This window comes from Corvus cornix, chromosome 3, assembly GCF_000738735.6.
Source record: "Corvus cornix cornix isolate S_Up_H32 chromosome 3, ASM73873v5, whole genome shotgun sequence".
NCBI classification, from domain to species: Eukaryota; Metazoa; Chordata; class Aves; order Passeriformes; family Corvidae; genus Corvus; species Corvus cornix.
This window is the reverse complement of record NC_047056.1, coordinates 15,187,743-15,215,481: the sequence shown is the minus strand read 5'-3', so window position 1 is coordinate 15,215,481 and position 27,739 is coordinate 15,187,743. Positions and strand designations below refer to the sequence as shown.

The following is a 27,739-nucleotide window of genomic DNA, read 5'->3' as shown; positions in this document are numbered from 1 at the left end:
CTTTTCTCTAAAGTGGAGAGAAGTGGATTTGATGCAGGGATGAGGAATTGGTTGGATAGTTCCATCCAGAGGGTAGATGCCAGTGGCTAAATCATGTCCCTCAGTGGTCTGTACTGGGACCAGTACCATTCATCAGTGATAGAGACAGTGGGATCAAGTGCTCTCTCAGCATGTTTTAACCCAGACCTATTCAGGTTTTTGAGAGTTGGCAGACTGGAAATAGCATTAACAGGAAATCCACTGTGGATAGAAACTAGTGAGGCCTTTCTCCTTTTTTGCCCAGGTTGCTGGGGAGGCAGGGATAAACGACCAAGGCAGTGCTAGTGGTAGCTGTTGGATTTGTGGTTTTCTGGTTTCAGTGGAAGGCAAACAGGTCACAGAGTGCTGCCATTTTTGCTGCTGGCATAAAGTCTTGTAAGTGGAAGGTGAAATATGGTGGGATTCTGCTGGTAGGTGCCTCTTCTCCACTCTAATACAGTCTAATAGACCATATTTGTTCTGTGTTGGGCAAGATTGCACCAGCTGAGAATGGCCTGCTGGCAGCTGCCTTCTGATGGATGGCTTTACATCATTTTCTGTTCTCTAGAGATGATGTTGTTTGGCTGGTTTGCAAAGAGTGGTGGCAGATGTCTTTGGTTTATATTATCTCATTGTTTGGACTGCATTAAGCTGTAGTAACATATTGTGCAAATACTTCTAATCCGCTTCACTGGGTCCATATATCCATACATCCTTTCAAGACTTAAACATACTTGGAAACAGGGAATGAAGTGATTTCAGCTATTAAAAAAAATGGTAAAGGAAAGTGCTTCAGTAACTCCTGCAGGGGAGGTGTCTGTGTGTAGGCTTGAGGGTTAATTGGAAAGTCTAGGTAGGAGCTGCTTCTTGTTTAAGTACTGAAGTATAAATATTAAATACATGAGCACTGAAATATTAAAAAAAGTTAAAAAGTCAGGCTGAATTCACTTGATTAATTTTAAATAAAAGTGTATTTGATCTATTTTCTGAAACGCCTGTTTCAGAGCTGTGATCAGTGTGGTATCACAAGCAAAGTGGAATAGAAATAAATGTTTCTCTTTTGTTTAAGGGAAACAGTAGCACATTAAAGAGAATGTGTGAATAGCGTCTATCTCAGCTGCAAATATTATTGAAGTATTTCATAAACTCCTTTGAAAGATTCAGTGCCCCCATGTCTTCAAAGTCTGCTTTGGCAGCACCTTCTATCTTTGCATCATGTCTAGTGATAGAGTCAATGAAATGACATCATTGGCAATGTTTATATGCTCGTTAAGTGACAGTGACGTGGTATCCTTCAGATACAAATCCTATATATGTAAACAAATTAATGGATTTTCTATGTTTGCTTCTCTCACTTCTTTTCTGTTACTTTCTGTAATTTTTTTTTATATTGTTTCTGACTGTGAAGTGGGATAAGTACATTCCAGTGCTGAATTCCTACCCTACACATTCTTTTCCCGTGGGCTTCTGTGCTGGAATGCTGTCTCCAAAAGGTTCAAGAGTGCTTTGTTTTTCACTTCCATGTTCTCAGATTGTTCTTTGTGTTTTGATACTTGTAGAAACTTAACCTCTTTTTTTAAACTGGCAATATCCTGACATTTGCCTTAGTGCTGTGACAAATGTTTAACAAGCTGGCATTAAAAACACAGCGTGGTATTGGCAGCCCTGGGTGCCTTACCCTGACCTCTCAGGTGCCTGAGATGAGTTACCAGGCATCTGTCATAAATTGTATTTTGTAGTTGTATGCAAACAACAGAGAAGTTCCAATTTAATGTAAGAATAAGCATAATTTTACAGTTGAAAGCTGAGGTCTTGGCAAAACTGTTTTCATTTTCGTTGCTCCCAAATGAGAAGCTTGGGGGGTTTCTTTCTGATGAAATAAAAGTGTAGCAGCATGTGTCTAAGTTGGGTGATCATGCCTAGTTTACAGCTCAGTCTTCTAGATACTACAAATCATATAATTTTAAAGAAATGGGTATATAAATCCAAAAGAAAATTAGGCATATGCCAGTTTCTATACAGACTACATTAAAAATTCAATTTGCCTTTTGCTGTGCATAAAAATAAAGGGTTTGTTTTGCATCTTGGATGTGATTTTCATCATATGTTGCATTTGAATTTTCATAAAATGCACTAACTCTCAAATAAGGACCCTTTCAGGGTTTGGAAAGCAAATTTTTATAAGCATAAGTAGTTACTCTTTTTTCTCTCTTGGTCTCCTGTTGTCTTTTTATTTTTAATTTTGTTTTTTTTCCTACCCTATTGGGGATACCAGATTCAATAAATATTTAGGAAATGTTAAATCTTACACAATTATATCTTTTTTTTTTAATACATGTGTTGTTCAAACAGTAACATGAAATGCCTCTGTGTTTCTGTAATGTTGTGATCTTCAAAACAGAGAAAGAAAAAAAAGCCCTTTTAGAAATAAAGAGGGGAAAAATCTTCTGAGAAGAAAAGCAGTGCCAAAATCTCATCAGATAAAAGTTTTGACTCTAAAGCATTTCAAAGCAGTGTTTGTTAGACTAGACAACATGCAGAAAGAAAAAAAAAAAAAAAAACCAAGTTCAATTACTGAGTTAGTCTTGATGTAAAAAGTCTTCTGAGTTTTTCCCTCTGTGCAGGGTCCCATCTTTGTGATCACATCTTTTTCTGTACAGTGTGTGCCAGGTGGGAACATCAGCATTATCATTGCTGTGGTGTTTGTTTCTTATTCCTTTGCCTGCCCAGATCTTACCAGCCTGTAGCAGTGTCCTTGCCCGCACAAACTGTCACTGTAGCTGTTATTTTGTGTCCACAACTAATGCTTTGCCTGGAATTGTAAATAAATTCGATGTACAGAGCTGCTTTTTTAATATTTAGGATTTTCAAGCAGAAAGCTACTTGGTATTTTTGTGTAAGATAGTAGTACTTTTTCCACATGCATCCCTTATTCCTTCTTCCTTATTAATCATAGGGGCCTCTTTTCCCTTAGCAATCCTGGCACTGTCTGGTGCCAGGTGCTGTGTCCTCCAGGTTCTTCTTCTGTTAGCTGTTGAACTGTAACCAGAAACCCCCACAAAGCCCAAGTCAGATACCCAGCACACTTAAAAACCATTCTTAGAAGGAGGTGGAGGCAATGGAAGGCTTGAAGTCCCTCTTTGCAGAGGAGGGGTATTGACCTTCTTGGCCTCAATAGCTGCCTGGCAAGTCTCCCAAAAGGATCAGGGCTTGAGCTGCCAAACAGCTGGACAGAGCTTAAGGGTTGGGCAGCTTGAGTGTGCTGAGAGACAGAAGTGATGAGATGCTTCCTCTCTTTCAATTTAGTTTTTCTTCTGGTTGGGCAAAATGGGCATGAAATACCATTAAAGTTCACCTTAAGAATAGGATGACTTGGAATATTAAAATCTTCTAGGACTGTGTCAAGAAAATGCTGTGAAAGAGCTGACACAATTGGCAAGGCCCTGGAATGAAGTAGAATCAGAGAAATCATTGGGCAGGGAACAACTATTTTGCCAGGTGAATTTTCAGATGGGCCAATTCATGGTTGGCGTGGAAGGAGTGTGCTTGGGATGGCTTTGTGCAGTGGCCTTTTTTTTCCCTGCCCATAGCAATGCTGTTCATAATGCTCTTGTTTAAATACAGTTGTGTTGTGGGCCTGCTGCTACTGTTACAGTGTCTAAGTGTACACCTTTTTAAAAAAGGGAAAAAGGAAAAAATTGTACTACTTGGCCACTCAGACCAATCCAACCCTGGAAAAATTACTGAACTCCCACATTCATATAATTTATTTCGATCAGTTGTTTCAAAGAAATTTAGCACACTTCTTCCTAAAGAAATGATATTTTTGCCAAATGTATATAGTTCCTGGTCTGAAAACAAGTAGGTAGTCTTCTCCATAGCACTGTCTTTCCTGTGTTGGGCCTGTGGGCTTTCTGGCCTTAGAAAGGAGTCTGATCCTTAGGAGCTGCTGAGGAAACCTGATACTGAGTCCTATTTAATGTGCTATATCTAGAGTTGCCATTTTTTCATGGTATTTCTTGAGTAGTCATAAATAGCGATGAAAACACAGTTGTCTTTGAAACAGTATTTTATTTTTGGAAAAATGAAATTATATAGTGTCAGGAGTTGTTTTAATTAGCTATATAAGTACTTACATGTTGTCAATTTTGGTACAGTTTCCTTTTAAATGAGGGTTGTATTTAAAGGGAAGGGAGGGGAGGGAATAACCGTCATTTAAAAAAAGGACTTTTACAGAAAACTGCATGTTTTATGTCTTCAGGGTTATTTTGAAAGCTGCAACATCCATAGAAACAGGATAGCAGGCTTTGAAGTGAAAGCATATGCCAACCCAACAGTGGTGCGTTGTGAAATCCATCACGGCCAGACTGGAGGAATCTATGTGCATGAAAAAGGAAGAGGACAGTTCATAGAGAACAAAATCTATGCAAACAATTTTGCAGGTGTTTGGATTACCTCAAACAGTGACCCAACAATAAGGTATCCTTTTCCTCACTGATATTTTACTGCATAGAGGAAGAAGAGATTTAATGGGGATGGGATAAGTGCACTTTAATTTAATTTGTGAGGAGCTGTAAATACTCCTGTATATGTAGAAATGAAATTGTCTGTGTTCAGTTGAACTGCATTTTTAATTTGTGTGTACACTTAGAGGTAGGTCTTTCTCAAAGCAGCAGAACATAAGTTCTTTATTTTAAATCTGAATGGTGTACAGTCCTGGCCACTACATACATATGTAGTGTTGTACAGTGTATTAGAATCACTTCACAATGTGGATTTTTTTCTTTCTTAGGGGCAATGCAATTTTTAATGGGAATCAAGGTGGTGTTTATATCTTTGGTGATGGAAGAGGCCTTATTGAAGGAAATGACATTTATGGTAAGCTGATTTGCTTGCTGCATATTGATTTCTGAGAAAAATGAATGTGTAAGTTGTATTAAATAACACTTTTGTTGACAGGTAATGCATTAGCAGGAATACAGATTCGAACAAACAGCTGTCCCATCGTTCGACACAACAAGATTCATGATGGTCAACACGGAGGAATTTATGTAGTAAGTGCAGCCTACAGACAGGCACAAACTTGTGTTCTGTTTTAGAAATGTTGGGAAAAAGTACCCTGTGTGAAATGTTTGTCCTTACAATGCTTGAGTTCCTTAAATTATAAACCATGTTCATGGTAAGAGACTGAAGCTGGTGCTGCTATTTAAAAGATGAAGGCTTTTATGAACGCCACTAAATTATTCCTGTTACAGAGTAAAATATTTAAAATGGGATAGATCACAGAATTTCATCATTGCTTGGTTGAAAGCTTTGTGAAAAGGCTTAGTTTTCATAGTAGTATGTCATCTCTTTAAAAAAAAAAGTCTTCTCAGCTCTTTTGGAGTGTAATGTGTTTACCACTAACCTCAGAGAAGATTTTTTTCCTACTGCCTTCAGGATGATAGAAATTGGAATTGTTGTATTGAAAAAGTGGGGAATAAAGCACAATTCCCAACATGTGCAAGGGCTCTGCTAACTGAACTGAAAGAGATGTCAGGTTCCCTTAAGCAATACCAGATTTTGAGAAATATGTGTCTGTCTTTCTGCCAAAGGTTACCTGAGGTCCAGCTAATGCTGCAAGTGTGCAGCTTCATCTCTTCATTGAGTAAATTTAACCAGCTTCTTCCCCTGACTTAGAAAGCTGTTGTTTGTCCTCTGAGCCCAGACATGTGGTAGGGATGGTGACCTTCAGAGCCATGCCAGCTTTTTGTCCAGCGGGGGGACGTGGCTGGGTGTAGGTTTAAGAACCATGAGCCAGGGCTTTCATGTGAGTGCACAGCACTGGGGAGGCACCTCTCCTGCCAACAGCCAGCAGACATTTGCAAATACCACTGCAGAGCCTTGAAACAGAATGATTTAGGTGCAGGGTGTTCTTTGTTTCATGGCAAACATTCAAAATCATGATACACTGTTATTTAAAAAAAAAAAAAGTGAAAAAACTTACTCAAAATGGAAAGTAATTACTTTGCTATGGTAAAGAAGCCAGAGGTGGGAGGGATGGGTACAGCAGGAGAAAGAGTATTGGTGATTAGCAGGTTTTCTTAACTCTTAAACCGTCTTGTATTTAGCATGAAAAAGGACAAGGTGTGATTGAGGAAAACGAAGTTTACAGCAATACATTGGCTGGAGTCTGGGTGACAACAGGGAGCACTCCAGTCTTGAGGAGAAACAGAATACACAGTGGGAAACAAGTGAGTTTTGCTCTGTGGTTACAAGGGGGCCACAGAAAAGAAAGTCTTGTGGTTTTATGCCTCATTACTTTGGAACTAATAATATAATTCTTGATGTGTTAGGTTGGAGTTTATTTTTATGACAATGGACATGGCGTGTTAGAAGACAATGACATCTATAATCACATGTACTCAGGGGTTCAGATAAGGTAACATTTATTCTGATTTTATGCCAAAACAGACGTAGCTTGTTATGTGCTCTATTGTGTCTTTTTAGCTGTTCTTGTCAGTTTGTTTATAAAAATAACTTTTTTTGAAATCCAATATGTCTGAATACCCTTTGCTTTAACCTACAAGAAAGTTACCACAAATACAGCCTGGGTATTGACTGGAATGTGTGGCTCTTGAAGTCTGTAAAGATACTGCATGTTTGGAAAGAACCGTATTTTACTAAGATTTTTAAGCAGTGAGATCCGTGGGGCACTTCTTTAGAGGTGTTTGAGATGTTTGGCCTTGGGATGTAGTAAATGACTATAAATGACTTCTTTTTAATGACTTTAAAATGACTTCTTTGCCTACATTTCACTCTAGAACTGGAAGCAACCCCAAAATTAGACGCAACAAAATCTGGGGTGGTCAGAATGGTGGTATTCTGGTCTATAATTCTGGTAGGTTTGTTTTTTATGTTTATCCCGAATTGTTTGTGTTCTGTGGTGTTATATTATCTTCTCATTCATTATACTTTTTGATTTTATTTTTTTCCACCCTTCCTTCAATTTTAGGGCTTGGATTTATAGAAGACAATGAAATTTTTGATAATGCCATGGCTGGTGTATGGATTAAAACAGACAGTAATCCTACATTAAGAAGAAATAAAATCCATGATGGAAGAGATGGAGGCATCTGTATATTTAATGGGGGAAGAGGTAGCTTTTTCCCTTACTGTTTTACACTGAATATTCTGGATAAGAGTTAAATTTCAGTTTAAGCAGTGTTCTTTTTGAAGTGCTCTTTAGAAACACAGCTCATGTCTTCTGAAGTGATAAAATAGTTACAGCGAACATACCCTAATGCTTTTTAGCCTTAATTACATTAGTAATACTGCAATCTGTGGGAGGCCGAGAGGTAATTAATCTCATCCAAGATAACTGTTAGATTGCTGCTTAGGACAGTCCTTTTATCCCATTTGCTTTTGTAAGCTTTGCCAGTTGACGAAACACAGTATTGAATTCAAGTCATGTAGCCAAAATCATGCTCGTGAGTAGTTCAGGTTCTGCCAGTGTCCAAGATTCAGGGGGAAAAACCCACAGATCTTTAAGGAATCTTTTGTTCACTTGTAAATGTAGAAGTGGTCCCTGTCTGAAATCCCCTGACTGTTGTGTGTCCTAATAGCAGCTATTCTGATACTTTGCAGATAATCACTTGCTCTAAGTGAGCTTTAATTTTAAGTTAGTGTTTTAAAGCAATCCTGTCCTGCTTTAACAATAAAATGCAAGTGAAGCTTGGCTTTGGCAATCCGCTCATTTTAGAAGACAAGAACAGAGAGGTGTTATAACAATTTAAGAAAAAATTTGGAAAGCAGAAAGACAGTTTTCTGCAGTGGTGCCTATGATCCCAAATTCCGTGCTGTGTACTGAAAAAATGCACTTCCAAAATTACACACTGAGAATTACTTCAAACTGGTATCACTGATGTCAGTGCTGTTGGTGCATATTCTCCAAATGAAAGGAGTTATTAGGAGGATTATGACACATAAGATCCTTTGAAAACATTTCACAGAAAGGTTACAGGTCAGAAAATGTTCCCAAGCTCAAATGTCACATTTGTTGGTCTGTCATAGGTCTTCTGGAAGAGAATGATATCTTCAGGAATGCTCAAGCTGGTGTTCTTATCAGCACCAATAGCCACCCTGTGCTAAGGAAAAACCGAATATTTGATGGATTTGCTGCAGGTTTGTGCTGTTTAAATCAAATTTGGAAGCTTGGAGTGAGCTTACTCTGAGTTTTCTTACCCCATGGTATTTAGACGTTTTAAAAGAGACTGGGATATCCTTCAGTGTATACTAAAAGTCACTTGAGAATTCAGAATTGTAGTCAGGGTATATTTACAGCAATCTTGGAATTACAGCATGTTGGGAGATGACACGTACTCTGTCTTCCTTTTTTTTTGTGAAATGCTTTCCATTATTTTATTTTAGAAGCAATTGGTAAAGTTGTCTACAACATCTTCATAGTTGATGTGCTGGATGGTGGTATGAATATCTTATCACTGCTTTAAAACCTAGGAAACGGAGCAAATACACATTTTAAAGACATTTGAATTGCATCTCAAGTTCAACTTTCTCACTCCACAAAGTTGAAGAACTATAAAAATGAGCGTTTCTTGCTCTAAAAGAGATGAAAAATGTTTAACAGTGATTTTTTGCAATTTTACTGTTTAATCATCACAGTTTCATACGTCTTGCATTCCATTCCATTTCAACTAAAATTGCATTCTTGAGTTTTCTCCCATCTTTCTTTCAGAAGAAGCAAGTTTTCTGAGAAGAACCTCTAAAGGTGTTGTTTCAGTGTGGTGGGGGGGAAGGATAGGTTGCTGTCAAGAGCAGTCCTGGACAAATGGCTTGGAAGACACGGGTTACTGATAAAAGCTAAGAATTAAAGAAATGAATTTTAGGTGCCCATCTTGAGAACTTTTTAAAAAAGATATTTTAAAAAGGGTAAGGTATGTGCACAAGAACTTTCAAATGTACATGAAGATGACAGCTCTAAGAACCCAAAAATCATATCCCCTTTGAAAATGTACATGATCATAGTACCATTATATTATCAGTTAAACTAGTAGTGTGTTGTTCCTCCCAGAAACCATGCATGCCAGCTGTAGCTCTTTGAAAGGATTCAACAGCAGCACTTTAACCTTAGTTTGGTAACAAATTACAGTGCAGTTTTGTAGCTGTGTCATTTGCCTTTCTTCCCCTTGAGTTTATGATGGCTTGAAAAAAACACCAACCAACCAACCAAGCTGTAGATCACGAGAGAGGTACCAATGCACAACCACCAGGGATTTAACTTTGCCACTCTTTTTTCTCTCCTTTGTTCCCCTGACCCACTAAAGGTATTGAAATAACAAATCATGCGACTGCAACATTAGAAGGCAATCAGATTTTCAACAACCGCTTTGGAGGTTTATTTCTAGCATCTGGTGTCAATGTCACGATGAAAGGTGAGCCCGAGTCCTCCTGGCTTGTGTTTGGTCATTTGTTTGGTGCTGGGTCTTGGGTTTATCGTACCCTTTGGGGCTCACAGTTGGTACCACCTTAGGCTGAGTTGTGACTAAGGTTCAGGTGAAGGTAATGAGCCACATTAAGCTGTGTTAAGATTTTTAGACAGACACTTTCAAAGGTAGCTTAAGGCTTTGCTGTCATATTAAAACTGTGATAAGCTCTTCTCTCAAAATCACTTCTGAACTGGTTCCTGATCTTTGGCCCATCTCAGACTTCTGAGTTAGTACAATGGAAGGTCTTTTTCTTGCATATCCAAAAACAAGTGCCCAGTAAAGAAACATGCCTCACTTGGCTTTTAGGATCCAAAAGCATGAATACTCACAATCCCAAAACACTTTTTTCAGAAAATATGAACAGTTTACATACATAAAATTCTCTTGTATGGTGGGGAAGTGTGCACGAGACAGGAGCCTCTTGGACAAGATGGGAATGATGGTTTGAATGCCAGACAGCTCCCGGAAGTTGTTCTGGAAGAAAAAGATTCCGTTTGCAGGATTTTTACATACTTGCCTGTGTCTGTTAAACCTTTTCCTGTGGATGCTTTGCACCCCTTAAAACACAAGCTCTGGCTCTCTGCTTCCCAGCTCCTGGGCTTCCTGATGGCATCAGGCAGTGCTGTGATACTGCTGGGAGCGGGCAAAACTTTTTGAGGTGCACTTTGGTACTAGATGGAAGATCAGGTAGTTGAGTAACAGAGCAGATTATCAAATTCACTGTACCTTGGACACATCTTTGAAGTACTGGAGCTGGTCAGACCTAATTTCCACTTCCACTGTGTTGGAAAGTACCTTATTCCTAAACTTTCCTGAGGAAAGAGCCATCCTTTTCCTCTTTCTAAGGGATGTGTAAAAGGCCTTACACTAAATGAGAGGCTTTCAAACATTGGGTTTCAAGCTCCTCAGCAGAAAACCTAAGCCTGCCCTCGAGGAAGGCTTGTGTGTCTCTAAGCATTTATTAACAGCTCAGTTCATAAAGAGTATTCAAATAGAGGCTATCAGGTATTTTATGCCACATGTGCAAAGAGGAACAAGTGTTGCTTGCTTCAGGAGTGCATGGCACTCTGGGCATGTGGGCATTGAGGATTTTATATGCTTAAATGCCAGAACTGAAATGTAGGTAGAGGACTAACTGTTCCTAATGGGCCCTTTGCTTCAATGCCTCAAGCAAAAAGAAAAAAGGTCATTGATCCAGCTGTGATTAGTTCTGGATTTTTTTTCCCCCCAACAGATAACAAAATAATGAACAATCAAGATGCCATAGAGAAAGCTGTCAGTAGAGGCCAGTGTTTATATAAGATCTCAAGCTATACCAGCTACCCGATGCATGACTTCTACAGGTAACAGGTTCTTTCCCGTCGCCTAGAGTAAGGCTTTCCAATAAACCCAATTTCTCTTCCAGCAAGGCCCCTACAACAGTTGCTGGGTGTCAGTGAATACACAAATGTGTGCTCTCTCTCAGCTGCAACAGAAGAGGACTAAACAAGTTCCCATTGTCTGGAATTAACTGTGGGGCTGAGGAAAACAGATTGTTTCTGTAAACCTGAGCCCAAGGGGTTGCACAGCACAACCGTATTTGCTACACAAGTAACAAAAAAGTGTGCTGTGAAATCCAAGTTCATGTAAAATTCTCAAACTTTACAGTCCTGTGTACCCTCTTCCCTTTAATGCATAGAATTCTGCTCCTCCACCCTCCTGGAGCACTTCCCTTGAGAGCTGCTCAGGTTTTGGTACTGCCTAATGTGCTGTTTTTCCCTCCAGATGTCACACCTGCAACACCACAGACCGTAACGCCATCTGTGTGAACTGCATCAAGAAGTGCCATCAAGGACACGACGTAGAATTCATTAGACATGATAGGTACGTTTCCAGCAGGGCATGGGGCTGCTCCAGGAGCAGGAGGGAATGGCCACTAAGAGCTGTCTCTCTGTGTTGTAGGTTTTTCTGTGACTGTGGTGCTGGAACACTGTCCAATCCCTGTACGCTCGCCGGAGAGCCTACACATGATACAGATACACTATATGACTCTGCTCCACCTATAGAATCTAATACATTGCAGCACAACTGAATTCCTTTTCAGAGAGAAAGTCCTGCCATTCTAATATCATAACTATTAAAACTTTTCTTTTGGAGGAAGTTACACTTGCCCATTTCTGCAGAAAGAGACTGTATTAAAGCGGATGTGTGAGGTGTTGACACTATGGAGCTCAACCTACCAAAAAAGAAAGTGGCAATATGTTGACTCAGGATAACAGAACTGGGCGTTTTAGCATTACTGTGTAAACAAAGACTTTGAAGGGACAGAAGTGAAGAAAAATAAGCTGCAATTTTGTACAGATACCAACTTCTGAGAGCTGGTGTTTTTACAAGTAGCATTGAAACGCAGTCCAATTTGCAGTAGTACTATTCTGTAGACAAGCAGCATTCTTTGTTGCTGCCTTTATGGACATGGGTACCAATTGCTTTTGTAACATGGTAAAAATGTGAGCTAGCACTTCTGCATTTCTTTTGATTTTTTAACATTTATTCAGATTGAGAAATATGATTTTAATGCTTTAATCTCATGTAGTTTGTTTCTAATTTCAAGCAAAAAATCTTATTGTACTTGAATGTGTCCTGTTTTGTTAGCACACCTAGACTTGCTGTAACTGTACTCATGTCCCAGTATGTACGTTCTTTCTATGAAAGAGAAAACACTAATCTTAAATTATATCCAGCAATTTTTCTGGTGTCCTCTGAAGTTAGAATAATCTCCTCCCCTGCCCCAGCAATAGTCTGTACTCAAACCACCCTAACAAAAGAAAGGAAAGCGAGTGTTTTAATGAGACTTCCTAGACTATAATGCACTATAAAACAAAGTACCCATGTAACTAAGTTTTGTGAAAGAAATTTTACTATGTTTTAAAGTACGCAGTAGAAAGTCTCCTCAAAACAGTCTTGTACTTTACTCTGTTCATAGTTTTTTTTGAACAGTCTGGACATTACTTACATAACCTGCTGGAAATCACAGCAATTTCCTGCTCTAATGAAGCTGAGACAAGTATATATACAGCCCTATACAGTTTCATAGCTTTTTTCCATTTATGTGTATTGGTGACAGTGGGTAATCAACAGCCTGAAAGTGTATGCATGTACCATAACATCTAGACTTAATATATTGTGGAGTACTCAATAACCATTATGTAGAGGGTAGGTATGAATTAAAGGGTTTAATTTCCTAGGAAAGACAATGGAAAAATGGTCATTTTTAAAAAATAAAGTTTATTAGATCATAATGTTGTCTGCTCCCACCTTCTTGAGAAACCCATGCGAGTTTCTAAAGCCGGTTGATCATCGCTGTGAGTTTCCGAACCGCATTTGCATCACTGGTTGCTCCATCCACCACCTGGCACAGGTACCTGAGGGAAATAACCACCTTTACTGACATGGGGCACTGAGGGGTAGAGCTTAAGATTCCCATTCCTGCAACAGCTTTCGGAGATATGGGTGCTGGGCCTGGTGTAAAGGCTGCCAGCAGTGTCCCTCTATAGCACCTCTGTGTGCAAATTCAGATGGGCACAGTGGCCCAAGGCTTAAAATACTGCTCATCGTATCTGCCCTCCCATAGTACCTCCCTCCCTCCCTCCCTCCGAACATCTGATGTTCACAAAAGTAATTGTAACTGCCCCCTCTTGCTGTGACTGAGCAAAAGCCACTGCCCAAATGTTAAAATGGATGCCTGTAAACCATTTGCAACTTAGGTACAGAAACCCAGGGCCTTACCTAAATACTCTAAGTGAGAGGGTTGTTTTTTCAAATTCTTTGGCTTTTCTGTGCCCCTTCTGAATGACATCCTCTGGAATATCTGCAAGTCTTGCCGCATTGAAGCCGTAGCTCTTTGGGCAGGCTCCTTCAATGAACTTGTACAGGAACGTAATTGTTTCCTGACTTGGATCTTCACTCTCATTTTCAACCATGCATGCCTGGGAAGAGCAAGTCACAAGTCAAGAGTTTGCAATACTGACCTGCAGCCTAAGAAATGCACGAGACGTCATGTCCTGTTCTCAAAACACCCGTGACTCGGGGCAGGAGAGCACAGAAAAGCAGGGCAAATCCCACAAGGGAAATCCCATCGTCACACACGCACCATGTGGCCCAGGCGTACAGCCCCGCTGTGGGAATAGTCCTCCACCAGGGAGTGGTAGTGAGTGGAGAACAGCGTCCGGCACCGGATGCTCTCCGCCAGCTCCTTCACCACCGCGCTCGCTATGGCTGTTCCGTCAAACGTGGCTGTGCCTCTGCCTGGGGACACAACGGGACAGCGTTGGCACACTTGGGAACACGAGTGGCACAGTAATGTCAATCCACAGTTCACATGCTGCTGGAGAGACAGGCACCCTGAAGACACGTGCAGCAGTGCAGTTGCAGTGTTTGTTTTTATCCCTCCCCACTGTATGGAGGGCAAACAAACAGCAGTGAGGGGTGAGAGCCATCTCTGGGAAGTGAGAGAGTATTGGTCCCATAACAATCACCCTCCTCTGCACTGCAGAAACAAGATGTTCATGCTCTCCTGAGGTTTGCTGCAAGTAATTATGCAAAGGAAAAGCAGGAAACCACAGCTGGAAATAGGGTAATGATGACTGAGGGTGGGAGGTGGTGATGGGTTCCCAGGGCACCCAAGATGTGTTTGTTAGAGAGGCTGAGACACTGACCAGTTAAACACCAGCAGCGTTAAGATGAAACTGGCCCTGTGTACTTGGCTGCCATTCAGACAGCCTAAAAACCTTGCAGCCAGTCTTTAATCTCTCAGATTTAGTTTCCATCTATTACAAAGTAGTCTAATTACCCAGTTCATCCACGAGAACAAGGGAATGCTCTGTTGCATGCTGGAGAATGCTGGAAGTCTCACTCAGTTCAACAAAGAAGGTACTTTCACCTTTAAAGGAAATGATAAAAAAAAAAAAAAAGGCCATTAAGTAGTCAGAGAACCACAACTAAAACCTCATTTAATCTGCACTACTATCTTGGGTTAAGCTAAAGTGAAACTCAATAGCAAACTGAAGATGAACAAAAACATCACACTTTTTTTTCAGTGTGAAAATGGCAGGTTCCCATTTGCCAGAAAAAACAAGTTTTGGTTCCTTTAGAGTACAGGTACAGGCACAAGCACAATTAATTTAAGTTTTAAGGGCAACACACCTGTTTACTTTTAATAGCACCAGTCAAAAGTACCAAATGGACAAAAAGAGGGGCACAAAGGATACAAGATGGGGAGAATTTTTTTCCCTTTTGTAGTGGTTCTTGCTCTAAACGCACAGGGTAGGCCTCAGGTGTGTGTGGCTTTCCAGTAAAAAAAACAAGCAGAAAGTCAAAGACTGAGAGACTGGAATTACTGGTTTGGTTGTGATGTCATGAGGGAACTATTTGGATAATAAAGGCTTGATTTGTATGCACTCCCCTTGAGCCAAGTATGACAAAAGCAATATTCTGCTGCTAAGGCTTGAGCATCTCATGGGCGTTCCAGGAAACCAGATAATACAAGGCCCGAAATTTACACCTGAAATTAGCAGATTACAAGCAGAAGTATACAATTATTCACACCCTTACACATGATAAAGCCACACTTAAAAAGTCAGGATTTACTAGTTCTTTGTGGGGTTCATTACAAATAATCACAAGTAGCAGCAATTACTGCCATTTATTCCATTAAAGGAAAGCATTTATTTCCTGTACTCATGCTGCACGAGCACTGCTTTGCTCTAACCTAAGTTTTCCAACATGAATTATTAAGCAGTGTCCACCAATCCTAATTTTCTGCGTTTATTTAAAGAAATGTCCAAGATTTAATATGTTTTAAACAATATTTAAGAATAACCATTTATTATCTTTAGAAAATAAAGCCCTAAAATTGTACAGGCAATTTAAAAATTGCTTTACTAAAAAAATTAACTTCATAAAAGTCCTGCTGACATCCATTACAAAGTGACTGCCATGGAACAACTCTTGCTGTGCTTTCCTATCTACACAGTGTGCAAACAAATGCATCAAGGACAGATTTCAAAGCTCATTCTGTGACGTGTTCACCCTCACAATCTGAAATGTTAAATCAGAAGTATAGTTCTCAGCTAATTGAAAAAAAAACCCTGAAAATGCTACATTTTGCTAGACCATCTCTCATGAAGGAAGGGCAGTTCTCATCTCTACCATAAGCACTTAAGTATTCTTCCACACTTTTGACTCCTTCTTGTACTGAAATTAAACAAAATGGAGACGAGCTGGGCAGAGAAAGCCTTAATAACATTCTCTAGCTGCAAAGAAAAGCCTTGATTTGGGGAAGTGTAAATATTTTTTTTAATTAACTCTGAATGATTCACTTCCAAATTCCTTCTGTGCAACGAGTTCAGTGGGCTTAACTCCTTTCATATTCACTGACCCACATTTTTCAGCAGAGAGATCACAGAAAATCTGTGCCCTCCTTAAATGAGCAGCAACACTACTCTTCTTACCACAATAATTTTATTTTTCTAGGCCAGTGGCGCTTTGCCCACCACCACTGGCAGACTTTCCCTTTCCAATTGTCGTGTCATCCTCCACTTGTGTCTTCCCCTCCATTAAAGCAACAAAATACTCTTAACTACTGCTTCCAAGAAGGACACCTGCCCCTCTTACTCATCAGAAGAAATCAGATTTCAAACATAAGGCATTCTGATTGAAACAAGGGACTTCTAGTCCTTGCAAAAAGGTACAAAAACAACTCCTGTGCAACAGCTGCCCAAACATCACTGTCCTATTTCAGAACACTTAGATATCAATGTGAGTAGAATATAATCAATTCTACAAAAATATTCCTCAGCCTTGCATCTGGCTGGGAGTTTGGCTTTTAGTATTAAAATTCATTAAAAAGTGATTTTGTGTGTCTGTCAAAAATAACAGACACGCAGAGACAGAAACAAAGAAACTACAATCCTGTCTCCACTCTGAACAACAAGAGAGAAGAGTGCCCACCCCTCCCTGCAAAATACTGTTCCCTTTCCAACTTGCCACTGGGAGCAAGAGCAGAACGTTGGCGGCACCAGCCCTTCGTGCAGCTGTGTCAGACACTCACCGGCCATGATCCTGTCCGAGGCTCCGAGCCGCGTGAACACGCGGTCGATGGGCGTGAGCCTGCAGGCTTCCGCGGGCACGTAGCACCCCAGCTGGGCCATGACCACCAGGAGACCAGCCTGCACAGCAAACAGGCACACACACATTTTCACTAGTGCTTGCAGCTTCAGCTCCTCACACACAACAAGGGCAGGAAGCTGTGTTTCCCCTAAAACAAGGGCTGCAGTACATAAAGCTTCCTGCTGCTTTAACAGCTCCAGGCTGCAGCAGCGTCATCTCTGGCAGGACTGAACCACTCTGAAAGCCTTCAAAACACAAATTACCACAGCAAGCAGTGTTTACAGAGCAACCTCCCTGCTGATGTCTAGTTTCATCTCATTCAACCTGCAGAAGTATGTTTGGCAAGATGATACCAAGTCCTGGGACTTGAAAAAGATAAAAGGTACTCTATCACTTCTTCCCAACCACTTTTCCTAGGAGAAATAAAACTTGTCCTTCCCTAAAGTAGAAAATCTGTCTCAACGTGGGCATTTTCTACCTGCCTGTGCAATTGCTGCACACCCTGAAAGCCACTTCTGGGACCTCCTGTGATACTCATAATAGCCAGGCCCTATAATTCCCTTACCCAAACCCCAGGGGTACCCTGGAACATGTGACAATCACCTGTCGCATAAGCGTAGATTTGCCACCCATATTTGGGCCGGTTACCAGCACACAGGAGGCCTCACTGCTGCTGCCTTCATCCTTGATGCCAATTACGATATCATTGGGAATAAAATCATCCCCAAAGAAAGTTTTTGTGATGCACGGATGGCGGGAATTTCTAAGTTCCAGGAAGGGAGGAGCATTTTCCACAGGCAGCAGAATTACAGGTCGGCACAGGGGTCCATCACCACCTTGACTGTAGTGAGCAAGGGACATCAAGACATCTAGAAAATTAGGAGAGATTCCAGTCAGTCACACTTTCAAATTTCTTCGTACACTGGAATTCATTTACTCATTGAACATTAATTTTGTAGACAACATTTTCTATTTCATTCCATTTTCCTCGTAAGGGAAACACCCAAGTAGCACTCCAGAACAAGTAAAAGCTGAGGTATTTCCACTGCCTTTCCTCATTCCTTCCAGATTTCTATGGCTATCAGGATAAAAATCCTCCCCTCTAGATTTTTTCGTTTAAAAGTCTTTAAAATCCACATCATTCCACTTCGGAAATGCATGTATAAAATATTATTTTCTTACCATTTTTTCATTTAGAACAAGTACGGAGGAAATCAGCTTTTGTGACGGGAATTACTTTGTGAAGAATTGTAATTCTGCTTGCAAGTGGCCAGAGGAAAGCCATATAAATATTAAAACTCTGTTGGTCCAGCAGAAAACAAATCCCCTCAGTTAGCTGAGCCCTGAGGTTCTAAAAGCTGATCACCTATGAAATGACTTTTATGACTTTTAGAGGCTTTATGTACACACAGTACAGCTGAGCCTGGACATGGAATTCCTCTCTGCTGGGAACCAATTCAGCACTTGCCCTGGGCTGTGGTGTAGCTGATGTGACTGCTTCCCAGCTCTCCCAGCAAATCCATTCCCAGCCAACACTCCCTGCCTGCCTGTCCTCCCTTTTCTGCTCTAGTGGCATTCAGAGAGTGCTTTCATTTTTCCCTGGAACAAAGACATCCCAGAGTGCCTCATCTCAGCAGAATATCCACAGGACAGAAGTATGCCAATCCTGAGAAGGGAATACAAGAGTCTGCTCTATCCCAGAAATTTAAGCAAGGAAATCTTCTACTAGACTACTTTCTCCAAGGCTTGACACTGAGCAATTTTTTATTCTTAAGGGCTGCTGAGCGAGCAGCCTGCTCAGATGGAAAGAAGCTTACCAACAGGTTAGATTTTTATACCTCCATTTAATAAGAAGCCACTAATCCATACACAAGACTCTGGAAGCAGTGAGGCCCATGAGGCTATGCTGAACTGGGAGAAATAGCTGCACACCTACAACCACACAACAGGAATGAAGAAAGAGTTTGCAAACATCAAGGCCCAGCAACTGTTCTGCCATTTAGCGACAGGAAGGAAACAGGGAATCACTGTTAACTACCAAAGCTGTTGACCACAATCAAGAGTTTTCAACCTACAAGTTAAAAGCTGGCAACAAGCTTACCCAGATCAGATTTCATCACCACAGGGGTAGTCTTACTGTGTGCCAGAACGAGGCAAAGCTCTTACCCAGCACAGCAATGCACTCCACAGCTGTCTGCCAGTCCTTGCTGTTCTTGTCGAAGTTGTAGAAGAGGCGCCTCATGCAGTCCTTGAGGGCAGCGTCGCGGCGCTCCTCGGCGTTCACCATCGCAGCCAGCATCTTCTCAATCTCCTTGGTCCAGTAGCGCTTGTATCCCTTCCTGCTCGACCTCAGCTCGTATTCCTCGGGCAGATTACGAGATACAGCACTTTCTGGGATTTCCATCTGGTACCGGTTCTTGCCTGTCCCCCAGTACTGCACAGATTTGAACCCAAGCAGCTTGCGTTGCTTATCCAGGTACTTCTGAAGATCTTCCTCGACAGCTTTGATATCCTGTAGTGCTCCATCATAATCGGGGTCAAAACCTGCCTTTGGGGTAATCACTCCTGTCTTCCGAGCCTGGTTGTGATCAAAGGCAGTGTCCCACCTCGTGAGCTCAGCACTCAGGTCAGGGAAGCGGCCATCGGGATTTTTGGCCTTGCGGGTGACCAGCTGCTTCAGGACTTTGGATTTGAAGTCACTGGCAACCTCCTCCATGACATCGACAATTTCATTCATTACTTTAAATCCCTCCAGGGCAGACAGGAAGTCAGCGATTTTCTTTTTGCTGTATTTGAGTTCTTCATAGAAGATGGCCCTGCTGTCAGGATGGTTCTGACTTTTGAGTGGTGACCCAATGCTGTGAATTTTGCTGAGCAGCCTTTCAAGGTCAGGCAGTTTCTTCAGGTGCTCACTGACTTCAGACATTTTATCTGGCACTGCCAGGAGGTCCTCAACAGCATCCAAACGATCGTTGATGGATTTAGGATTACAAAGCGGAGCGCAGAGCCACTGCTTCAGGAGTCGCTTCCCGAATGGTGTACAACAAGAATCAATCCTTTCCAACAAAGTACCTTCTGTGCTTCCATTGGTTCCGTTCTGCAGGACTTCCAAGTTCATCAGGGTGACTCCATCCAGCACCATCCGCTGGCTGGTTCTGGCAAACAAACTACTTGAACTCACGGTTTTTGCAGTAGTGATATCCACAGGGACATATTCCTCGAAGTTCGCCTGCGATAACAGCTCCTGATCAATCAGACATTTTTTGAGATAGAAGACACATCCCCCAAGAGCTGACAAAGCTAATTCACTGTTTTCACCAGGAGTTAATCCCAGGGAGTCACTTTCTGAAGTCAGAGATTTGATTACAGAGGGCAGAGAACATCCATTTTCAGAATTCTGCTTCTCCTTGAAATATCCTTCCTCAAGAAGGACTTTTAGTGTTTTAGATGCATTCCAGAACTGGGAACCCGAGGTCAGCCCTTCCTGAATGCAAGAAACAAGCGAGCCCTTCAGTATCTTCTGTGTGTCCACAGACAGGTTCCCCTTCTCAAACAGCACCTGCACAGGAGTGTAATGAGCTACCAAAGTCCTAAATCTGGAGCAGTGACGGTCGTCTGGGAACTGGCCAACGTGGAACTTGCCCACGGAGGTGTCAACAAAGCAGACCCCGTACACGCGCGTCCCGGCCGAGTCATCCTTCTCCTTCATGCACAGCAGGAACTTGCTGTGGTTCTCGGAGGGGTCGCAGTCCATGACGCTGTAGGTCTGGGTTCCCTTGGTAATGATCCTGCAGATTTCCCGGCGCACCACCTTGTCAAACCTGGTGGAGTGGCCCGTTGACTTGCAGCGTGCTTCCATCATTTCGGGCGTTTCCGTCTGCTCCACGCGCGCCACCTTGTAGCCCTTCTGCACCAGCACATCAGAGAACCGGCCAAATGCAGTTTCTGGGAAACCTGAGTGGGCCCAAGTGCCCTTCATAAAGATCAGGCCCAGCTCATTCACGCCAGTGACTGCATCCATGTGATACAACTCATAGAACTTTCCAACCTTGTAGCAAATCACAGCATCAAAGTTTTGGCTTTTGAGCTGCCACCACCTCCGCACCCCCGGCGTGCACTTGTTGAGATAATCTTCAGGCACATACAGAGTACAGGGGTCGTAATCAGGGTCACCCTGGCGCCTCCTGTGCGCATCCTTCCTCTTCCCTTCCTGCAGCCAGTCAAGCTTTTCGTGCTCCCACACTGAGAAGCCACCAGTGCCTCCACTGCTAGCATTTGCTTGAGACTCAAAACTTTCAGGTGCTGCAAACGATGTCAGCTTAGACTTGGCTTCTGAGGAGACTGTTGGGGCTCTTTTGGGTGTTTCAGAACATTCATTTCCCAAGCTACTCCTTTTAGCAGGCTTTTTCACCTCTCCTCTCTTTCGTTTAGAAGGGACTTTTATGGGGCTCTCTGCAACACTCTCTGCCTCTGTGTCAGAAGACTCATTTTCATCCACCCCACTGCTGCCTTCCTCACTGCTTGCTGCTTCTTTCCCATCAGGCTTGAACTCCACATCAGAGCCATCGTGGTCACTGTCAGAATCCAGCACTCTCCTTCTCTTGGCTTTTACAGCTCTTTCCCTGCTCATCCCTCGCTTATTGCTTTTCGCATCCTCCTCACTATTGCAGTCTTCACTGTTGCCCGATGCATTTTCACTCATCTCCTAGAAAAACAATTATTGTATCTGTAGATAATTCTGGCTACAAAGACACTGCTGCATAAAAAAGTGCAAAAATGTGCAATAACGCAGTAGCTATGATACTTCAAGCAAGAGAGAGCAGAGCCCCAGCCAATTCCATTCACCTTAACAGAACTCAGGTTTTTTCTGGATAACTAATTGCTACTGGCCAGTGGCATAATTACTGTCACTTGTGTTCTTTAGAGTCTCATTCATTACTGTGCATATGTGATGCTGATGAACAAAACACTTAAAACTGCACAAAAAAGAATATGGCATGTGTAGGAGAAATAAAAGCAACTCCATTATTTGCCTTTCCAGCCTCAAACTTTAATAACTCCAGTGACAGCTCTGGAAAACCAGCAGTGGAGGGACTGTAGTGAGTACAAAGTGCCACTGCACATAACACAGTGCCTGGAGTGGCACCTGTCCCTCAGGGCACTGTCACACTGGACACTGAGTAGATGAGAAGCTAAGGGAAACCACCATCCCACTGACAGTTTCCTCATACCATTTGTCTCCAAAGAGATCTATTCCAAGGCATATGGTGCTACTGAAATAATAGTTCAATCAACCCAACACGAATACAATACAATAAAACATCACTTTTTAGTTACTCCACCAACAGACTGGAGTTAACAGTGCGAGAACTGTTATTTTAGTGCTACTCTACAAGATGAGGGCAGGCTCCAAAAATTCAATTTAATGCCTTAGACAAATACTCAAAAAGCTAGAAATTTATACATTATGACACACTAAAACTTCAGATCAAACTTAGGGCAACTTGGACTATGAACAGCAGATAGAAAAGATAAAACGATGCACCAGAAAAAAGCATTTCTGAGTGAAAAAGTAGGTCACCAGGGAGTGATGAGTGAAGAGAGTCAGAGAAATAAGGTAGATTCTGGGGTCAGTCCTTACCATACAGAACACCAGAGAGATTTGTCTTTCCAACTAGAAAAGATGAGAGACCGGAATATGACCTGACAACACAGAAGCAGTACAAAAAAAGGCATATGGATACATATGTGTGCATGGTTAACGAGGAGATAAGCTGTGATTACTGTACCAGAGAACTTCAGGATATTCCGTCTTTAGTTCCAAGTCACAGCTTCTAAGTTCTAGCAATATTTCTGAAAATGACAGCAATTAAGAAACATTTTACCTCCATTTCTTCCTCTTCCTCCTCCTCTGTGTCTGAAGGTTCATTGCATACTGCCAGTTCAAGCCTCTTGGTTTTATCTTTGTTCATGGCATCGTCTGCCAACACCATGGCTCTTTTAATTTCAGGCTTTGTGCTGTAAAACATACCTCCCTTCATTGTCTCCCCATCTGATGAACCTGTAAAAACCACAGATCTGTTAGGAACTGAAGGCAGTCTAGCATTTAGCCAGTGTTCATAGTTCACTGTTAAATGTATTCAGATAACTAACATTCTGTGCTGTTACCAGCCATTCCCACCACATCTTAAATACAGCAACCTATCACTCACTCAGCCTGATAAACTACCCCTGGGGAAAGCATACACATTCACAAATGAAAAGCCTACCCACAGGAACACTTGAAGAATGGCTTCTATTTCTGTAGCTCATTAGCACATGTGAGCACTCCTAAGCTGAGCTCTGAACACCCTCACACTGTAGTTAGTGGTGAATTTAACACTTCACACTGGCAGTGCACACAGACCTGGCTGAGACCACAGGGCTGTTTCAGCAATGACAGGTAAGTTCAACCACTGAGTTAACTTCACTTTCTAGGCACAAGCCACCTGTGGCACAGAGCTCTTGATGAAAGCTCTGCTGGCCTCCAAACTGCTGCTCTAAGTGCAGCCAGGCACCCAGCCCCAGCCCATTAGCCAGATTAGCTGATGGCCAATCGCACTGGCCACTCAGCCTGACACTGCAGGGCAGTGAACAAAGCCTGCTATTAATAACTGCTCCATTCCCTCATCCTCCTGCACAGCTCCCGAGCACCACAGCTCCTCCTGCCACCACCTGCACACAACACAAACCCAAAGCCAACCAATCTGCAGACTGATTTCTAAGAAGGACAGGTCCTTTTTCCCCACTCTCGTGCATCCCATTATCCACCACTACCAACTGAAGCTTCAGCTCTAAGCCAGTGGCAGACAAAAGGCAGCTAACTCGGAGGAGGACAACTACCTCTCAACTCAAAATTCTTACAATCATCTGGGAGTTTGCAGTAGCAAAGCAGGGAGTTACAAGTAGCTGTTCTACAGCAAAAAGGCAACACATTAACAACCCAGATTTCCCTTTTAGTTTCCCAAATGCAGTGAGGCAGTCTGAAGATATTTTGCATTAATATTAAATGCAACTGAACAATGGGAGGAAGAAAATCTCCTCATATACTGCACACTTAAAAGTGCAACACTTGCATATATTCACTTAATCAGCTGCTGTGCATCTCCCACTTCTTCATGCCCACCTGTCAGAGGCCCTGTGCAGTCTGTGTTTACACAGGTACAAAAAATAACTCAACCCAAGAAACTTCTCCGTTTTCTTACCCAAAGACTCTAACACTCTTCCTTTGTATACAAAGATGTTTTTTGTTTGAATTTTAAAACAAACCAGGTATTTTAAGTATTTTTACTCTGTTCTGCATTCAACAGTTTTTCTGTGGATGTATATCTGTGCTTAAACCTCTTTTTGGCAATTTTCTTTCGGTAAACAGATTCATTCCCCTTAACTATAGTTGCTTCTAAGTGACCCTGTAAGCTCTTAAAATACTTTGGTTCTTTTCAAACACTTTCAGGAAAGACACACATAAACCATGAACCAATTTACTTGCAATAAATTATGCTAACTCTCATGGCAAGAACATTACCATTTTAATTTAAAACTATGGCTGAAGTGCAGTACACTGAAATGTAGCTACATGATCATGAGATGGAACTCTGACTTGGAAAACGGAAGAAACTGTTTAAATTCAGGTTTTTTTCAATGACACAAGCAAATCCTACAGGGTATCAGAAATACTGTATTACATATGAAGTAATTGATTGACTAACAAGACAGTTTACAGCAACATGATTTACACATGACAGGTCACAGCCAATGATTCAGTTTTCAGCAGCAGTAAAATCATGACTAAAAGGGAAAAACAGATTATGATTATTAAAAAGGTGAGGTTTATTATGCAAAACGTTAATTCCTGGTTATATTTGATTTTCACTAGTTAGCCAAGTCATTTCTTCAATACAACAAACACCAACTCTGCTCTGTAACTACAAGCACTGTCCTCACCAACACTCAATTCTCAAGTTATATATTTTATTTACAAAATCATTGGATTGCTTACAAGAACCACAGCAGAAGTAATTTTATTTACCCAGTATCTTGGGCCTAGCCTTTTAATTCTGGACAAACTGCAGTTCCCAAACAGCTGCTTAAAAACTGGGTTTCATATTCCTAATATTTTAAGGATTTCAGGGCTAAAAGTGGAAACACTGGATTTATCTTTTACGTGCTTTGTATACTAATGGGAGAAATAAAGGAAATACCTTTAAAACATAAGCAAGCTTTAAGTTTGCTTAGTTAGTTGTTCTAATCTAATAAACAAAAGGGCTTAGTGTCTTGTTTCAAGAACTGTATAAACACAAATGTACCTGCAACCCTCAAAAACTTGTCACTTAGAAAGCACAAAACATGCTCAATTCTGCTCTTGGTTTTGCTGCTCTTTATGGCAAATAACATATCCTATATTCCAAGACTGTATTTCCAAAACAAGTGGCACATTTCCATTTTAAGAAATTTTGTTTCTATCTCTTACCTTTATATGGCTTCAGGTATTTAATACTGATCCAACCCCTTGTAGGGCTGTCATCAAAGAACTGCACATGGATACGAGTGGATTTTCCTTTTCCTCTGACTATTGTTCTTTCAATGGGGTGGTTGTAAATGAGACATGGCCACCAGGGATAACCTTCCATCTTGGCCCACACCAAGTCCCCAGGAGAGTACTCACAGGACACACTGCAGAGAAAACAAATCTGTCATTTAAGGAACACAGACATTTAGAACAGCTCTTTGTAAATGTAACTGCACACCACTGCTGAGCATTTTGCCCTCTTATGGTCTTGGACGGCTCCCAGGGGGTGCAACCTGGATCACACAGTTCTTCCATACCACCACCAACACGTCTCCTAAACTTTTTTGATTTGCTCCTCCAAGTTCTGCTGGATCCCCACAGAGCTAGAGCTTTATCATAGAATGGTTTGAGTTCAAACAGACCCTAAAGATCATCTAGTCCCAACCCCCTGCCATGGGCAGAGACACCCTCCACTAGACCAGGCACCATCCAACCTGGCCTTGAACACTTCCAGGGATGGGGCATTCACAGCTTCTCTGGGCAACCTGTACCAGAGTCTCACCAACCTACCAGTAAAGAATTTCTTCCTAAGATCTAATCTAAACCTCCTCTCTTCAGTTTGAAGCCATTCCCCCTTGTCCTGTCACTACATGCCCTGTAACAAGTTGCTGCCCAGGTTTCTTGCAGGCCTCTTTAGATACTGGAAGGTGCTCTAAGGTCTCCCTGGAGCCTTTCTCTTTTCCAGGCTGAACAGCCCCAACTCTCTCATACTGTCTATACAGGAGAGGGGCTCCACCCCCCTGAGCATCTTTGTGGCCTCTTCTGAGTTCACAGTCACAGAAGACTGGCTGAGATCAGAAGGGGTCTCTTGTCCAAGCCCTCTCCTCAAGCTGGGCCACCTACAGCCATGTGTAACCCAACTCTTCATGCACTTAAGGGAGAGGGAGAGTACCTGGGTCCAACCAGACCTTAACTAAAAGATTGCAGACTAGGTATTATGAATTATCGATGTATATAACTAAGACAAGTTTCCCTGGAGAGACTAATTATCAACCAGGCACCTAAAGGAAAAGAGTAAGACTTAAAAAACCCTCAGGCTACAAAAAATGAATAAATAGAAAATTCTGTCTGCACTGCAAAGCATCTGATGCAGCTTCTATTTGCTTCCCATAGATTTCACCCCACTGCCACACTCCGACAGATGTGTGGGATGGCTGGGATACTCCTGCAGGCTGTGGCCCAACAACCAGTGACACTCACTTTCCTGACACGTAGGACACTTGCCATCATGATGTTCAGCCCAAGAGAGACATAGAGCTCCCGGAGCGGGTCCAGCAGAGGGCAACAAAGATGGTTATGGCAATGGAGCATCTCTCTTACAAGGACAGGCTGAGGGAGCTGGGCCTGGTCAGCCTCAAGAAGAGATGACTGAGAGGGGACTTCATCAATGTGTCTAAATATCCAAATGGGGGATTACGAAGAAAATGAAGCCAGGCTTTTCTTGGTGGTACCAAGCATTAGGACAAGAGGCAATGGGCAGAAACCGATGCACAGAAGTTCCACCAGACCACAAGGAGGAACTTCTTGACTCTGTGTGTGACTGCGCACTGGAACTGACTGTCCAGAGAGGTGGAGTCTCCCTCACTGGAGGTATTCAAAACTGTCTGAAAACAATCCTGTGCTATGTTCTGGGATAACCCTGCTCGAGCAGGGAGGTTGGGCCAGATGTCCCACTGTGGTCCCTTCCAGTCTGACTCACTGTGTCATTCTATGCTACAGCACGGAAAGCAAATTTAGCGCACGAGTCAAACACTATTTCCAAACAGCAAAACCAGACCGCACGCCCCCGTCCCCGCAGGTGTCCCGTTGTCCCGCCCGCCCAGGCCCGCCGGGAGCACAGGCCGCTGCAGGCGGGCCCCGCGGGCCCGGCCGGGCACCACATCCAGGGAATGGGGAGTGTGGGGGAGAAGTGGGGCAGCGACAGGGCCTACGACACGGACAGCCCGAGGGTCCCTCTCCGACCGCCGGCGGCTGCAGCCCCGTCCCGCCTCCCTCTCCCTCTCCCCTCCCGCGGGCCGCACTCCAAGGCTCCCCCGTCCCCGCCGGTACCTGGGGGCCTTGGCGGCCGCGCCACCCCCCGCGCCCTTCACGCCGTTCTCGCCGCGCCGCGCCGCCGCTCGGCCCGCCCCGCCCGGGGGGCTGCCGGCGGCCTGGAGGGCCGTTCCGCTCCCCCGAGGAGCGGCGGCGGCGGGGCTCGGTGCCGGCCGGCGGCGGGGCGGCCTTGGAGAAGAAGCGGGAGCAGGGTGCTCTGCCGAGACATGGCCGCGGCGGGAAGCGCGGGCCGCCCTGCGCGCCAAAGCAGCGCCACGCGCGCGCCACCCGCGCGACTGGCCCCCGCCCCCCCCAGCTGTGGCGGGAAACGCTGAGGGACGGGACGGGGCTCGCCCGGCCCAGCCGGTCTGTGCCCATTGGCCGTGGTGCGAAACGGGGAAAATCTAAACGTTTCCTTAGGAAAGGACGCTCTTTGGCGTTTGATCTTCGC

The 27,739-nt window shown here is 42.8% G+C and overlaps 2 protein-coding genes across 3 annotated transcripts in view; one reads left to right on the top strand and one right to left on the bottom strand.

Annotated features, from left to right (window-relative positions):
- Positions 1-12,781, top strand: part of FBXO11 (F-box protein 11) — a 68,684-nt gene extending 55,903 nt beyond the window's left edge. For both annotated transcript variants that reach the window (XM_039568006.1, XM_010393525.4), the window contains 12 exons: positions 4,280-4,497; positions 4,811-4,896; positions 4,978-5,072; positions 6,129-6,251; positions 6,354-6,439; positions 6,822-6,898; positions 7,013-7,156; positions 8,071-8,181; positions 9,342-9,449; positions 10,738-10,846; positions 11,268-11,366; positions 11,445-12,781. In XM_039568006.1, the coding sequence (XP_039423940.1) occupies positions 4,280-4,497; positions 4,811-4,896; positions 4,978-5,072; positions 6,129-6,251; positions 6,354-6,439; positions 6,822-6,898; positions 7,013-7,156; positions 8,071-8,181; positions 9,342-9,449; positions 10,738-10,846; positions 11,268-11,366; positions 11,445-11,574 (1,386 nt within the window). In that variant the 3' untranslated portion in view covers positions 11,575-12,781. The remainder of the gene's footprint in view (positions 1-4,279; positions 4,498-4,810; positions 4,897-4,977; positions 5,073-6,128; positions 6,252-6,353; positions 6,440-6,821; positions 6,899-7,012; positions 7,157-8,070; positions 8,182-9,341; positions 9,450-10,737; positions 10,847-11,267; positions 11,367-11,444) is intronic.
- On the bottom strand, positions 12,748-27,517 carry MSH6 (mutS homolog 6). Its single transcript, XM_039568005.1, is given in 12 exon segments — positions 12,748-12,904; positions 13,269-13,468; positions 13,633-13,787; positions 14,332-14,421; positions 16,591-16,708; positions 17,253-17,518; positions 18,816-21,354; positions 22,535-22,710; positions 25,159-25,361; positions 27,307-27,413; positions 27,415-27,492; positions 27,494-27,517. Coding segments are annotated over 12 exon segments (4,038 nt in total). The 3' UTR covers positions 12,748-12,822.
- Positions 27,518-27,739: the final 222 nt, after the last annotated feature.